Consider the following 15,751-nt stretch of genomic DNA (forward strand, 5'->3'; position numbering starts at 1 on the left):
CACACACACACACACACACACACACACACACACACACACACACACACACACACACACACACACACACACACAGTAAATTGAACATCACTTTGCATCTTTGAATCTCATGCCACTTCTGATTGGATGACCACATTCTCTGTTCAGTCATGTAATGAGATAGTGGTTCATAAATACTGAACCCTGTCCTAAACCTCAGCACGGGGGCAGTGAAGAAGAACACGTAGCGCTGTCCGTGCATGGTGTTACATTTACCAGGCAAGGGACACAGACTTAATGAAAGGCTCAAATTAACTGAAAATGATAATGTCTTGTTTTCTTTTAAAGGATTGATATTGCTGTATTTGTACATATATGCTGACTCAATAGATGTCAATGCTTAAATATTAAATAAACATCATAGATTATTATTCCAGAAATCAAAAAAGCATGGAACCAGACGTGACCGACAACAGGACTTACACTGTCAACCTCATACATCCCTGCTATGAATTAAATAATACAAATTATGTATTTACAAGCAACCCTTCCATAGTGTGTGTATTAGTATATATTTTCCTTGCTGTATTATCTGTTGCCACAATATGTGGAAACCTTCTTGTTATAATCTCCATTATTTACTTCAAAGAGCTCCACACTCCTACTAACTACCTCATTCTCTCTCTGGGTGTGGCTGACCTGCTTGTTGGAGTTTTGGTTTTTCCTTTTAGCATGGCATTCACTGTAAGCTCATGTATGTACAATAAACATGTATTGTGTAAAATACGAGACAGCTTTGATGTATCACTGTGCACATCTTCTATTCTAAATCTATGTTGCATTTCAATGGACAGATATTATGCTGTGTGTCAGCCTCTGACCTACCGAACTAAAATCAATGTCCACGTAACTGTGGTTATGGTCATTGTGAGTTGGGGGGTTTCTGTTCTAATTGGAATTGGCATCATAATTGCAGGATTCAGCCAAGGAGCATGTGAAGGGATGTGCTCAGTTGACGTTGTAATGGCAAACACTATTGGACCTGTTCTCTCATTTTACCTCCCAGCGATCATAATGCTCTGTATCTACCTGAAGATTTTCCTTGTTGCCAAGAAACAGCTGAACAGCATCCAGAACACAACCCGTCAGTCCGGAGCAGCTGTCAGTAAGAATGAGAGAAAGGCCACTAAAACTCTGGCTATATTAATGGGAGTTTTTCTTCTATGTTTGACTCCTTATTTTCTCTGTATTGTCTTTCAGCCTTTATCTTATAACCCCCCACCACTTCCTGTGATAGAAACACTCAACTGGCTCACACTGTCAAATTCAACGCTCAATCCATTCATCTATGCTTTCTTTTACAGCTGGTTCAGATCAGCTTTCAAAACGATAATCTCAGGAAAAATATTTTGAGGTGATTTTGCAAATTCAAAATTGTTTTAATACTTTTACGGTTTGCTAAAGTGTATCATTGCTTATTAAGATGGAACAATAGATTGTAGTTTCTGAAGTATACATTTCTAAGCAACATAATATTGTGCACTAACAACTAAATATAAAAAAAAATTAACCTGTGTGTTGATTAGGGCTGTACCGATACACCAAACTTTGGTTCGATTCGGTTCACAAACTTGACCCGCGATTCGATACAAACCTTGATACTTTTGGGGTGGGGGGGTCATAATTTACCTTTTTTCTGCCACATGGCATCGTTTTGTCATTGATTACATGAATGAGCCTCAGTACAGTAGTTACTTAGGTTACAATACCAATAGTTATTTTTGCAGTTGCCATGTCATTGTTATTATATTGTGTGTGTGTGTGACACACACACTACTCTTATATTGTTCCAGTTTGTAACTTTGTTGGAAAAGTTTATCGCCTGATGACAATTAGAGTTTGCTTAAAATGCACTGCACCTCAGGGAGAAGCACCGCCCTGCACCACCAGAGCAGCTCAGGGACCAGTCATTCACACCTCTAATGGGAGAGGTCTCTGTTAGCAATCTGCGTGTGCGTGTGTGTGTGTGTGTGTGTTGTCTTTGACTTCTCTCGTCAACTGTTTATTCCTCGTACCCCACACCTGGTTTCCTGGGTGCCCTGTGAACTTGGCGTCCTGTATGTTTTTGCTGACATCTGTCACCAACCTCTTCTGCATTTTCCTTTTTGAAGAGTGATGTTTTGTCTTTGCCGGTCGTTATTCAGTGTTTCAATAACAACGCCAAAGACACCCGACGAAGCGTCCGTATTTTACACGATGGGAGTGACAATGCGTTTTTCTTTTGATCGTTATAAGCACAGTCTATATGTTTACTGCATTTACTGTCTAACTGGGACGTGCTAGCAGATATGGAAAAAGTTGTATTTACCAAGTAAACTTCAAAGCAATATGTAATAAAAAATTACAAAGATAGATTAAACACAGAAAACAGTTTCACCCTCCGACCTGCTTCATCATCTTAAACAAGAGTTCAAGTAGAGTCCAATAAAAATATTTATTACAGGCAAACAGTCATTGAACATGTGCAAGACCAAAGATAATTTCCCATATGATGATTCTATAAATAATCTGTGACTATAGGTAACCAAATGGTTTTGTGTTTTAACAGAATTAGCAACGCTTTGCGTTATCTTGCATGTCAGAGTAAAAACATCCTTAAATGTAGAACTCAAAAAAATACAATGATTAAAAAAATAAACTGCTACAGTTAATACAGTATACATGTACATTCACTTCACCAACGTCAATGCTTGATATGATGACATTACACATTGCTGCTGCTAAGCTAACACACATTACTGAGCTACACCACCAAAGCTTGATTTATCGTTCAATGCCAATGTGCAAACTGGATTTCCTGGTACAAACGTACCGACTAATTTTGGTACAGTGCTGACTGATTTTCAAGCAATGTACTGTACATCCATACATGGAGAATATATCACAAGATACATCACATTTTTGTCCCTATAATAACTTTTAGATTTCAGCCTTCCATTAAATGGTGGGATCAGTGATACTTAAATTATTAAATCCTTATTAGCTACTTTTCAGATTAGGATGCTCTCCTTTCTTAAAGGGACATAGGCATGGTAGGTTACGTAAGGTAATCATGAGAAACCTAAAAACTAGTCAGGAGGCAAGTTTACGTAAAAATATTTTATCATTACATGCATTTGATTTTTAAAGTCATTTATTCAGACTTATTTAGCATAGACTTAATTGATAATTTACAACGCGCTTGGCCTGGACCCTTGATGTTATGTTTTGACGCTTAACATGCAGGGTAACGGTAGGTGCGCGGAAACACAAAGGGAGGGGAGGGGAGGGGGAAGGGATGAGGAGGAGGGAGGGGCGAGCTAGTCTTGTTTTGTTTGAAAGTACTTTGAACGTCAAGAAGTAACGCCATCCAACATCGCTTAGAGGTCCTTTAAGTGATACGCAGGACAACAGGACTCAAACCCCCGTCTCCAGGGTGAAAGTCCTCTCACGTCATCCCACAGCGACGTTGTCGAGTTGCAGCTATAGCCATCGCCCCCCCCCCCCCCCCCCCCCCCCCCCCCCCCCCCCCCCCCCCCGCGGATGCTGTAGTGGGCCTTTGCAACGGTATCTGACTCGGAGGGCCACCAACCACGTGCCCGTATTAGACGAGTTAATGGGTTAAATAACGTTGGTACTTGAGTGTACTGTGTAGAGACATACACACTGATTCATGAGTTATGATTCAGTTATTCAGGATTAATAATGAGTTGCTTAAGTTGTTGGCTAGAAAATCAGCAATGGACTCCCATTTAGGAATCAAATGTTACTTCATGCTGCATGAAGCAACGTTTTTAACTCAGTTACATTTACAATATAGTATATCTGAACTTTTTCAAAGTGTCTCACTTGCTTTCCTAGGGCTCATTACACAAACAGCACAGAACAGTAACAGTAATATTATGATAATATACAGTAATATAATAGCTTTGACAATATCATCCTTGTAAGCTTTTACATTTTTTTTCTTTCAGATTTTTTACTGAAATCTTACAATAACTGCCACATATTTTGAATCAGTTATTAAATAAATGTTATGTGTACAGTCTTATTTGTAAATTCAGATATTGACGAAGGACTCCGATGCACCAGTGCTTCTTGAGTTTGCAACTTCCGACACACGATAGACATCTGAAAGACAAATAAGTTATTTATAATGCAGCTTATTCAAGTAAACGGCTAAAAAGCCATATTTAAATGACAACTTACGTCTTCTTCTACGCAGTCGATTGATCCAGGTTAGGCCACTGAGAGAGGAAATACCTCCACTTGTACTCTATAATAGAAAAAAGGAATGTGTGTAAAAATAAAGTTATGGCTGGAAATTTCAATTATGTCTGTATGAATTCTATAGTTACAGTATATTCATTTCAGGTCTGTACATTCAGCCAAAGGTGGGAGATTTTTCAAACAAAGAAAACGTTCATAAACTCATTGTTTACGCAATGGTTTTGGGATATTAATAAAATGCACTTACTCTGGTTGTATTTGAGCCGGTGCTGGGCGTAGGTAATTTTCTTGAGAGGATAGAACGGATCTACAGGCACAATAAAATGGATGTTAATGTCAAAATCATTAGTATTCAACTAGTGTATACTACTGTGTTTCTTTGTATGTTTATTTGGAAGATTTGGGGGAAAAAGGGTATTTTGTTGCTTGAACAATTATTTTTTGAGCATTTGAGGTCTTTATTTGATGGACAACTAAAGATAGTAAATGGGAGAGAGACATGGAGCCAAGGGAGCAAAGGTCGGAATTGAACTCCACTTCTGCTGCGCTAAGGACTAGGCCATCGTTCTTGGGGGGCACACTGGACCAGATGAGCTACCCCGGCCCCCAAGCTTGTTGGTTTTTGAATAGCATTTATTGGTAAGCTTCAGAGGTGCTGGATGTTTGAGCTTTGACAGACCTAGGCTAGCTGCTCCCGGTCTTTATGCTAAGCTAAGTATCGCCTGTCTGTAACTACTCGAGTAATTAATAGTCTGATATCACACTGACAGGAGCCGTCTGCCCCATAAGGACTTCTTTTATTTTTGTTCCTGAATAGATTTAGCTAATAATACCTCTGCACATTCATTTGAGAATAATTTTAAATACAGGACATAAAGTTTTGAATGATTGTTTTTACTGCTGCTTCCATTAGTCAATAAGGGACTTAAATTATGTCTCCATTACTGTCAGAATGATATCTATCTTCTCATCTACGGCAGCACTCTGAAAAGCAAATAAGTATATTTTACAAAATGTCTTTCTTTGAAGTCAACTTACCTTTGAATCGAATAGTGTCCCAAACACTAAAATGAAGAAACCCTAAGGAAAAACAGATGAAATGCACATTTTTTATCATTGGAAGAACGCAAAATGTTTTATTACACAAAATAGGGCTGTATTAAGAACTTTGTATATCAATGAATGCAAATACCTGTAGTGAATTGAAGAATGCAAAAGCAATGTGGATTCCCTTATTGGTTGACGATACCATGGTTCCCACTCCCAACGCCCAGGTCAGTCCAAATAAAGGAGTCAAAATGGCTAAACACCTGACAATGACCACCAGCGTTTGCTTCTCATCTCTTTGGGCGGTGTCTCCTACACCTCTTCTCAGCATTTTGAATAATACCACGATCACAATTATAATGTTGATGAAAGTTATAGTCAGGGCAGGTATGGCCAAGGCCAGCAGGGCACCTGTCTTGAACCAGTTGAGCCAGCAAGCATTGTCTGCCCTGATGTATCCATTCCCTGGTGCTGTGACAGCAACAGTAATTACGGCTATAAGCAGAGGGCACCCGTAGCCTAGTAAGAAGCCGATGGCCAACATGGTTGATTTGGACATGTGGGAGAAGACCATGACCGTGCGGTAAAAGAGCAGAAGGCCCGACACAAGCATCCAAAAAAACAGGGCGAGATAGAAAAAGTGTATAAAAAATGTTGCTGTGCTGCATGGTCCAACTGGAACCTTGTAGTCATCCCCTGGGTTTTCAAGGGGGTTTTTGGCAATAGAGGCCCCGATAATGAAACAGATGTCAGCGATCAGCAGAGACAGGGCAGTGTTGATGATGGAAACATGACGCATGAAGGACGTGCTATTTCTAGAAACGTCTTTCCACACATATCCTTCAATAATGAGACATATAACTAAGCTTGCCAGAGATATCCCAACTCCAACATATGTGATTATGTCTAAGATTTCTCTCAGTTCTGGAGGGATGTCTGTTGCCATCAGAATTGAGAATGAGGTGAGATGGTTGCATCTGCAGGTCACAATGTTGTTTATATCGGAAACAAACGTACAACCGTCATCGTCCCAAACCCCCAACCGATTAAACTGTGTGAAGTTCCAGAAGACACACTGTGGGTTTAGTAACAGGGAGCTGTTTAGCTTGTTGAAGCGCAGAGTAACATTCCTTACTGTTGCATTTGTTTTGGCTAGCACCACAGCAGCGTTTATTGCATTATCTGGGACAGTGTCATTGCTGGTGGTGTTGAAGCTGGAGTTTCGTGCTGGCATAACATTATTAAGGGTGAAGAAGGTGATGGTGGTGAAAAAGCTGTTGCTGGGGATGTTTGGAACGTCTATGGAAATGCTGTTGTTCAGATTGGCTGTAAAGGTGTTGTTAGAAGTAATGCTTCTATTGAGCGAGATCCGTGGCGTCTCAAGGGAAAGCGCTCCTACCAACCTTTCAGACAGGGACTCCATTGAAAAGAGTAGTTCTGAGCTCGCACTGCGGGTTCTATTTTCATTCAGAAATGTCCAGGACTGTCTTGAGTCACTACCAATGATGACATCAACTGTTTCAAGTACATTCTGCAAATGAAGAGACATTTAATTGTGAGGGTACAACCTCATCAAAAGATAAATGGCTTTTGATGAAAAAACGCATACCAAACCAAACCATACGCAAACCTTTTCTAAAAGGCTACAGAGTGGAAGGGTAGCCTACCTCTATCACAGGTGGAGTGACCTCACCAGAGGAAACATTTGCAATCCTGTTTAGGATGTCAACAATAGTTGTTATGGTTGCGGCTGACGTTGCTATTTTTTCTTTTTCTTTTTGGACCGTGGTACTTAGATTCACCACAAAGTTTGCTACATCAGCCTCCGCCAAACTCTAAAAGACAAAATACACAGAAACGTTTGACACCACGTTAGCATGAGATTACAAACTCTTCATGATAAATGCAAAAAGGCTTTTTTGTGGCCACTAGAAAACTGGACCCTTCCAGTTTTCTAAAAGCATCTTAGTAGGCTAAGAGAATGTGTTTTAAAGCTAAAGTGTATAATATAACTTTTACATATAACTGAATGTCCATTAAATTCTAGCCCTTGCCAAACAAATTCACAGAGAAGGATAGTAATATGTGGAGAGAGACTCTGGCACCAGAGCTGCATGAGGTTCTTAAGCAGAATGGGACCAAGCAGCTGAAGCTTGCAGTCTGAGTTTGCCATGTCTAATCAATATTAACAGTAGTATTCCTGTTGCCACAGACTGTTTTCTTGCTGGGCTTCAACAGGGGGATATGACCTAGTAGTTCCCTGGATAAAACACCATATAGAAATCTATGTGTGCTCGCCAGCGGAGCCATTTTTGGACAAAACGGAGCTAGACAGTGGTTTAGGATGCCACTAGCTGGAGGGGTGCTACGGAATTATATGACAGCTATAAGCATGAACGATGCAAGCAATGGGGTAATTGTAATCTTTTTTAGTGATGTGGAGTGCTGCTTTGTGTTCAGAACTATTAGAAGTATTTTTTTAACGTTGAGTTTAACAAGTATTGAAATCCTGTCCAGGTCTTCCTGCAACAGATCCACACAAACATCCACTCTTAATAGATATTAGAGATAATACAATGGGCAATACAATTTTCTTGATGAAGAACGATTCAAATTGCGTCATCATTATAACACCTGCCTGAAGTGTGCATTGTAAGGTGCGTACTGTAGAATCAGAACATTTGTTCAGAATCTCCACAACTGAAAGGCTGACACAGATACTACCTGCACCTCCGTACATAACAGAAACAATCAGAAACCTGCATAATAGTTTCACACTGTATCTTTCACCCAAGACCTGATTAAACAACAGTAGTACAGAACAAATGTAGTACAGTGACTGTCGTGTGTATGGCTTAGAGAAAGAAAAGTTCATCCTTTAGGAATCATGACTAAACACCTCAAATTAGCAGCCATTAAGGAACGCGAGTCATCAACAAATTTTGAAAGCCGGTGTGGCTGGTGGCCAAAAAAGTTAACTGCATGCCCTGGTGACATGGCATTACTTTTTATTATTAACTAATATTCAACCGTATGGGGTAGTGTTTCACCTACCGTTGAAAAAATGAACAATTCGTTGATTGCTGTTACGATGCAGGTGTCCTTCAAAAGCGTCCACCCAGTTTTCTGACAGACCGCAGTCCTGCTCCCAGCCTGACCTTCAGCACATTTTGTGCTTGCTGTGTCGCCTACTCGTCCAGGCCCATACTGACTATCAATGCATGTTGGAACTAAAGAATTACAAAAATCAATTAGTTTTACACAGAAAAAAGGTAAAACAGCTAACAGATATTAGCTAAGCCACACACATTTCAAAGGTTGCTCTTACCTGCTGTGAAAATGTTGATTTCTGTTGTTTTTGAATAATTCTCTAGGTTAACTACCTTACAAACAAAACTTATTTTCGGTGGGCTGCAGCTCTCAAGAATGTAATCATACTTGACACAGTTAGCTTCAGCATTGGAACCTGTAAACATTTTACAGTGTTAACAATATAAACTGTCTCATCCCTGTAAACATTTTACAGTGTTAACAATATAAACTGTCTCATCCCTGTAAACATTTTACAGTGTTAACAATATAAACTGTCTCATCCCCTGTAAACATTTTACAGTGTTAACAATATAAACTGTCTCATCCCTGCAAACATTTTACAGTGTTAACAATATAAACTGTCTCATCCCTGCAAACATTTTACAGTGTTAACAATATAAACTGTCTCATCCCTGTAAACATTTTACAGTGTTAACAATATAAACTGTCCAGCTTTTCAGTAAGTCAGATTAAACAATTTTAAACGTTACTTCATACTTACTTAACTGTGCACCAGTTGAGGTAAACCAACGGACCGTAAAGGAGGGCTGCACGCAACACTCAAGTGTTTTTTTCTGTCCTGCTGTCCCATCACAATACACGTTAACCAAACTCTCTAGTTGTACAATGGGAGCTTGTTTGATTTTATTTGTTGTATCTACTTGTTGGTTGAAATTAATGACGTTGCCCATTAGAGTGCATTTGTAAAGTCCTGTGATGAAGAGAAGTAAATATTAATGATGGCATTAGTTTACTCTAAAATAAAGATGCATTTAGAGTTTGCCACATGCCAGTATTTCACTTTAGCTGACTAAATATTTTGATGATACATTTGCAAGATGTGTGTAGGAATAGGACTGTTGGTGCTTTCAGTCCAACTTATACTGGGAGATGAAGTAATAATGAGCGATAATGGCTCTGCTTTTTCAGTGTTCTGTTGACATAAAAGATTGATAAAATCCCAAACTGCACCATGTCTGATATCACTTCCCATAATAAGGAAATGCATCACCCAGCTTTTAAAGTGTTTATATAACTGCATTGGTAACATTTTAGAGTAGTTATAGTTGTGTTATAGTATAGTTACTTCTTGGTAGTTCAAATCCTTACCAATATCAGCAAGAATGACGTTGTCAACTTTAAGGTTATAAACCATGCCAGAATTAGTTTTTTGAATCCTTGGACCTTCTGTAATTGTCTTTCCCTTAAATGTCCACTCAGAACCATTAATGTTTCCCACATTGATCTCAGGAGGCCCACATGTCAGCACCATGGTTGTACCAGTATACGTGAGCTCTGGTACGCTGATTGGTAATGGACCTTTAAAAAAAAAAAAAAGGAAAAAGAGATCAGTTGGGAATTCAGTCGAGCAAAAACTAATTTGGTTATTGTTTTTGAACTTACTGTTGAACTCTGCAGTAACTGAACCAATGACTGTGGCAATAGACTTCATTGCATCAGGGATATTTGTGTTAGCTTTAGCCACTTCAGTCGGCTCAACCTTTGTCGTCTGAACACCAAAATCTGTAATCACACTTCCTTTTCTGTAAGAACAAACAAAACATAAAGTTGTGGTGTAAATGTGTACAGAGTCCTACTGGAAAATGTTTTTAAAGCCAGAAATTCCATACCTGAATCTGTTGACAGAAACACTGATAAACCCTGTGATTCCTTTATACTGCTCCCATAACTGCGGGACAGATATGGATTTAATATCAACATTGTAACATGGGGAACAGGTAATACAAGTTACAATTGGATATGGAGTAATCAATGCACTTACCACTGACTCAATCCTTGATTTAAGATCCTTGTATTCAAGACTTGTTGAATCATTTAAGGCAGTTGAGAATGTCTTGTTTAGTTCTACCGACATCGTCACATTGAATACTGTTCATTTAAAAGAGATGAAAAATATGAGCAAAGCTATGGATAAATAGTTTCCATTTTTTTGTGATGTAAGAAAAAAGTCAAAAAACAGGACACAAAACAAAAGAAGGGACAGACCATTGTTAGTCTATTAAGCATAATGTATATTTTGTCTTCATAAATTATTTCTATGTGTTAAATTTTGAAAAGATGTCAATTGAACATCAAACTTCACATTTACAAAAGCCTTCTGCAAGTTAAAGTCCAGCAAGCTTACAACACAAAAGGTCTATCTGAGAGGCCATGTTGAGCTATTTAAATGAATTTGTATTATTAAAAAACCTTTATTATCATAATTGTTGGCTAAAACAAATATTGAAGTGAACTCAGTGACTTGGTACTATTTGGTTTGTCTTTGTAAACAATTTGTGAGATCGGGGTTGTGGCCATTCGGCGGGGGGGGGTTCTGAACAGGAAATGAACATACTGTATGTCTGGCGATTCCTCCAACGCGGGTATGACATAGTTTTGCGATGAAATCTACAAGAACAGGTGGAGCTGTTTGCCGTGACTGAACTAAGCCTCATAGTGATGACTATACTTTAGAGTAAAGAGAAGTGCTTCCACTCTTGGTTACCAGGGTAACCAGAGTACAAAGTCCCATGATCCTGCGGGCCCCGTGGTTGATTAGATGGTAAAGACATGTGGTTCTGCTGTATAGAGCGACCTGATGGGTCAACAAAGTCAGGGTTTCTACAAAATAGTCATTGCGCTTCGATAACGTGTGTGTGTGTGTGTTTGGGGGGGGGGGGGGGGGGGGGGAAGCTTATACTCTGTTTAATACGAGCAGCAGCCTAAAATCTGCTGTTTTATCTTCTTTTATATGTTGAACTGTTTTAACTGCGCTTTAATGTTTAATTTCTTGTACTGCACTGTAACTTTCAAGCGACCTTGCCTTATAACAGAAGGAAAGATAAACATGGGGGCAGTAAGTAGAAAAATGTGCAGTACAGTACAAGACATTACAGCATTATGATATGTTTTTTTAATTTGCATGTCAAGGGGTCTTACTGTCATACTGTAATAGAGCAGCAGCTGTCTACCTCAGCCATTCTAGCGGGCGGGGGCCTTGGCTGCTGCTCCCTACATGTGCATAGACAGAAGCATTGTGACGGCTTGCTAACACAAAGATCCCTTTGGGGTAGACGAAGGGCCGTGTAAAATCCCTCTCCAGAGAGAGAGGGAGAGAACGCTAAGGTGTTTAAATTAAGATGTTTTCGGTTTACACCATTATTTTATTAGTTAACGTTAGTAGTAATGTGTCTGTAGATCTTTAATAGTATATGTTTATTATTAATTATGTCTACCATTGAATTGGTTTGATATCCTGCATGCCTAATGCCCACAAATAGATCTTCAAATATATTCAAACTTAATAATGTTGCTGCTTTTGACAGCCCTATACTGTAGGATAAAGAAATGTGGAGCTCCACGGACAGGCTCAAGAACTGACAGATCAATCAATGCACTCTGAAGCCATATGTATTGGGTAATTATCGTTTTTGTGCATGTAAGGCTTTAATGCCTGAGATTCTACTCATGTCATTGTACTTGTTAGCAATCCTAACATGTTTGATTTTGAAACTTTGAACCTCAGTTCTGATGGCCACCAAACATTACAACAGGAAAGTGGTGTTTAAAACATCTGATGTAAGGTAATCACTTATAAGATATTATTTGTTAGAAAGCGATCCATAGTGCCTTTAATAAAAGAATACCTGGAGGCGCTGCTGTGGATGCAGCAGGAGCTGCCGTGGTTGTTGAGCTGCTGGAGGTGTTGATAGTGGAGACAGTGGTAGAAGCGGTTGTTGCCTTGGTACTAGTAGCTGTGGTTGGAAATGGGGTAGAATTAACCTCTGGTATGGAGTTAACTGGGGGGTAGAATTAACCTCTGGTATGGAGGTAACTGGGGGTAGAATTAACCTCTGGTATGGAGGTAACTGGGGGGTAGAATTAACCTCTGGTATGGAGGTACAATGCATCAGTTTAAACATAACACAGAATTTATAGTTTCTAATCATTATATTATAGTACAAAATATTACTGTGTCACAGCAGTGGGTTTTGTTACAACCTGGAACCTATTGGTGTCCAAGGGAATAATCTAAGAATCTTTAAATTGGTCAAATATAGAGCAAGACCACTGTAACTGAAGAGCAAGAGTTTTTGCCAAGTGTCTGACAACATTATGGAAAGGATCCCTTCAGAGCTTTTCATCAAAGATTTTGGTTAACTAGAAACAAATACACCTCCAAAACCATTATGGCCAAACTCACCAGACTCCATTTAAACAAACAGTACTTTTAGTGTGTTTACATCCAGCATAATTCCAAATATAATTAGGCAAATTAAGGATTTATTCCAACCAAACCAGAGTTGTAATCAGAGGTGTGAAAAGTATTCAGATTCACTACTCAGGTAAAAGTATGGATACTAGGGTTTAAAAAGTTTAAAAGTGTAAAAGTACCGGTTTCAAAACTACTTCAAGTATAAAAGTAGAAGTAATATAAGGGGAAAAAATGCCATCAAGGACAAAATCTTAGGCTGCGCCACAGGGGCCTATGGTGCACTACCCATACTACAGGTATGGCACATCATTTGTCAGTACTTACTTGTTGCAGTGTTTGGTGTCGTGTTAACTTTCACCACTTCTGTTGTAGTTACTATTGTTGAGTCTGAAAAAATAAATTACTTGTCATAATTCCGTACGTTAAGATGAAGATAGTTCTGACAAGTCAGTTAAGACAATAGCTGCCTTGGTATAGGAAGGAAGAGTAATGTAAGAAGGGTTATGAAGCACTCACTTGTTGTTGACATTGAGGGTGTTGTAGTGTTCACAGGTGGTGGAACAGTAGGCGTTGAGTCTGAAAAGAGCATTTTACAACCAGAGCTTGTTATTTGTTAATCATGACATTTTTTATGCAAAGTTAGCATTAATGGAGATGTTTGTGTAATGACCACTTTTCATCAACATGTTGTAAAACCAGTGTGATGACAGTGAAGATAATACTAAGGTCAATTAGTACGTTTTGGACAGATAACATTAGCTTTAGGATAATGTTACTTGTTAATATATTTTAAATTAAAGTCCAGATTAATTACTTTAATTAATTAGATTTTTATATTGGGACAATTGTTTTAGGTATTTATGTGTAACATTTGCTTCATTTGCTTACAACAAATCTGAACAACCACAAATCAACTTTTGGCGTCTCAGCATAAAGGGTTAATGGGTCCAGATTTCCCTATATCACTGAAAAACACTAACTAACTAACAGAGACAGCAGGACACCACTGAAATTTACTAATTAGTTCATTTAGTTAGATAAATTTGAAAATGTCCTCATGACAAGAGCTGATTTGGAAAATGCGGGTGTTGTAGTGCTTAGATTTGTTGTAAGCAAATAGTGTTGAGTCTGCAATTTGTATTATTATTTGACATATTTAATCATCTGTTATTGCTGACTATAAAAACCCAAATATATTACCATATATAAACTAATACATTTTCCAGATAAAACTCTTTCAAACATTTCAATAGGTAAAATTCATAATTTAGAAAGATGCCATGACGGGATTTCACTATGAAATGGTTTTATAACTGTGTCATGAATAATTCCCTTGACCTCGAGTAAAGACGAGCTCAGATCAAGTATTGTACTTTAAACTATAACACTCATTTCTAAGCACTTACTTGTTCCAGTTGTTGGTGTTGTATTAACTGTTGTTGAATCTGAAAAAGAAAAAGAACCATAATTATGTGTGTTAAACAGAGATGTCAAATCTGATAACAACTAGTTATTGAATGCTCCGTCTCCATCTTTTGAAAAACGTACTGGTGGCTGCAGATGTTGTTTCTGATGTGGCTGTGGTGGTGTTTGGATGTGTTGTAACAACAGGTGTCGAATCTGAAAACAACGTTTTATAATGAAAAAATGATCATCAAGGATGACCATATGAAAGGCATAGTCCCATCTAAATGTAATGGCCATTTTGTTACCAGATGTTAATGCTTGTAACACAAACCCAATCTCTTCTAGTCCAGATGACTTCCTATCAAGTTGGAGTACTTACTTGTTACAAATGTTGTTAGTGGTTCAAAAGTTGTAGTGTGTAAATCTATTGTTCCATTTTGGGTTGAATCTTAAAAAAAAAACATTTCAACATTATAATATAGTATTCATCTTTTAAAAATGTATAACCTTTTTATAAATGTGTTACTCATGCCGAGTTTCTAAATCACTTACTGGTTACTGCAGTTGTTGGTGAAGCTGTGGGTGTAGTAGTGTCAAGTGTTGAATCTAGAACAATACAAATATTAACATAATTTGTTTTGTGGTACAGCTTCTAGAAATTCTGTCCTGACCCGACTATAAGACGTTTTATCCCCCTATAAAAAGATTGTTCCGTAATTTGTTGGTCATGAGCAAAGGTACGTTTGGAGAAGAAAGGGGACAGAAGTTAATGAAAAGAACCTCTGTCTAACTGTTAAACATGGGGGGGGAATCAATCATGCTTTGGGGTTGTAGTGCAGCCAGTGGCACAGGGAACATTTCACGAGTGGAAGGAAAAATGGATTCAATAAAATTTCAGCAAATTTTGGACGCTAACTTGATCATCTGTGAAAATGCTGAAGTTAAAAAGAGGAGGGCTTCTACAAATGGATAATGATCCTAAACACACCTCAATATCCACAGGGGATTACATCAAGAGGCGTAAACTGAAGGTCTTGCCATGGTCTTTACAATCTCCTGACCGCAACATAATTGAAAATCTTTTGGCTGGTTACAAGAAGCGTTTCCAAGCTTTGATACTAGCCAAAGAGAGGTATTAACTCTGCAGGGTGCCCAAACCTTTGCAGATGCCATTTTTTTGTTTTCTGTTATTTTGAAAGTGTAAATGATGGAAATAAAATCTAACTTTTTGAGACATATTATAAGAATGTCTAATCTGTCATTTGATGCCTTTTGGAGATTTATTTCCATCTTTTTTGGGCTTCTTTATGCACTTAAATACAAATTTGTACCTGGGGTGCCCAAACGTTCCCGCCCCACTGTATATCTAAGCACTTACTTGTTCCAGTTGTTGGTGTTGTATTAACTGTTGTTAAATCTGAAAATGAAAAAGAAACCATAATTATGTGTGTTAAACAGAGATGTCAAATCTGATAACAACTAGTTATTGAGTGCTCCGTCTCCATCTTTTGAAAAACGTACTGG

The 15,751-nt window shown here is 38.4% G+C and overlaps 2 protein-coding genes across 2 annotated transcripts in view; one reads left to right on the forward strand and one right to left on the reverse strand.

Annotated features, from left to right (window-relative positions):
• Positions 1–541: 541 nt before the first annotated feature.
• On the forward strand, positions 542–1,389 carry LOC117961273 (trace amine-associated receptor 1-like). Its single transcript, XM_034899828.1, has one exon. It carries the CDS (start codon positions 709–711, stop codon positions 1,387–1,389), a length of 681 nt encoding a protein of 226 aa, XP_034755719.1. The 5' UTR covers positions 542–708.
• Positions 1,390–3,973: 2,584 nt separating this feature from the next.
• The window catches only part of LOC117961858 (adhesion G protein-coupled receptor F5-like), a 27,739-nt gene continuing 15,961 nt past the window's right edge, over positions 3,974–15,751 (reverse strand). Inside the window, exons 25-45 of the mRNA XM_034900792.1 lie at positions 15,606–15,644; positions 14,780–14,833; positions 14,607–14,675; positions 14,369–14,440; positions 14,227–14,265; positions 13,337–13,396; positions 13,145–13,207; positions 12,252–12,359; positions 10,388–10,494; positions 10,236–10,294; positions 10,009–10,148; positions 9,715–9,924; positions 9,107–9,316; positions 8,621–8,758; positions 8,347–8,522; positions 6,960–7,127; positions 5,438–6,823; positions 5,284–5,325; positions 4,493–4,552; positions 4,225–4,291; positions 3,974–4,146 (exon numbers count right to left, since the gene is read on the reverse strand). Of these exons, the coding sequence (XP_034756683.1) occupies positions 4,076–4,146; positions 4,225–4,291; positions 4,493–4,552; positions 5,284–5,325; positions 5,438–6,823; positions 6,960–7,127; positions 8,347–8,522; positions 8,621–8,758; positions 9,107–9,316; positions 9,715–9,924; positions 10,009–10,148; positions 10,236–10,294; positions 10,388–10,494; positions 12,252–12,359; positions 13,145–13,207; positions 13,337–13,396; positions 14,227–14,265; positions 14,369–14,440; positions 14,607–14,675; positions 14,780–14,833; positions 15,606–15,644 (3,338 nt within the window). The 3' untranslated portion in view covers positions 3,974–4,075. The remainder of the gene's footprint in view (positions 4,147–4,224; positions 4,292–4,492; positions 4,553–5,283; positions 5,326–5,437; positions 6,824–6,959; positions 7,128–8,346; positions 8,523–8,620; positions 8,759–9,106; positions 9,317–9,714; positions 9,925–10,008; positions 10,149–10,235; positions 10,295–10,387; positions 10,495–12,251; positions 12,360–13,144; positions 13,208–13,336; positions 13,397–14,226; positions 14,266–14,368; positions 14,441–14,606; positions 14,676–14,779; positions 14,834–15,605; positions 15,645–15,751) is intronic.

This window comes from Etheostoma cragini, chromosome 18 (genome assembly GCF_013103735.1).
Source record: "Etheostoma cragini isolate CJK2018 chromosome 18, CSU_Ecrag_1.0, whole genome shotgun sequence".
In the NCBI taxonomy this organism is placed as follows: Eukaryota; Metazoa; Chordata; class Actinopteri; order Perciformes; family Percidae; genus Etheostoma; species Etheostoma cragini.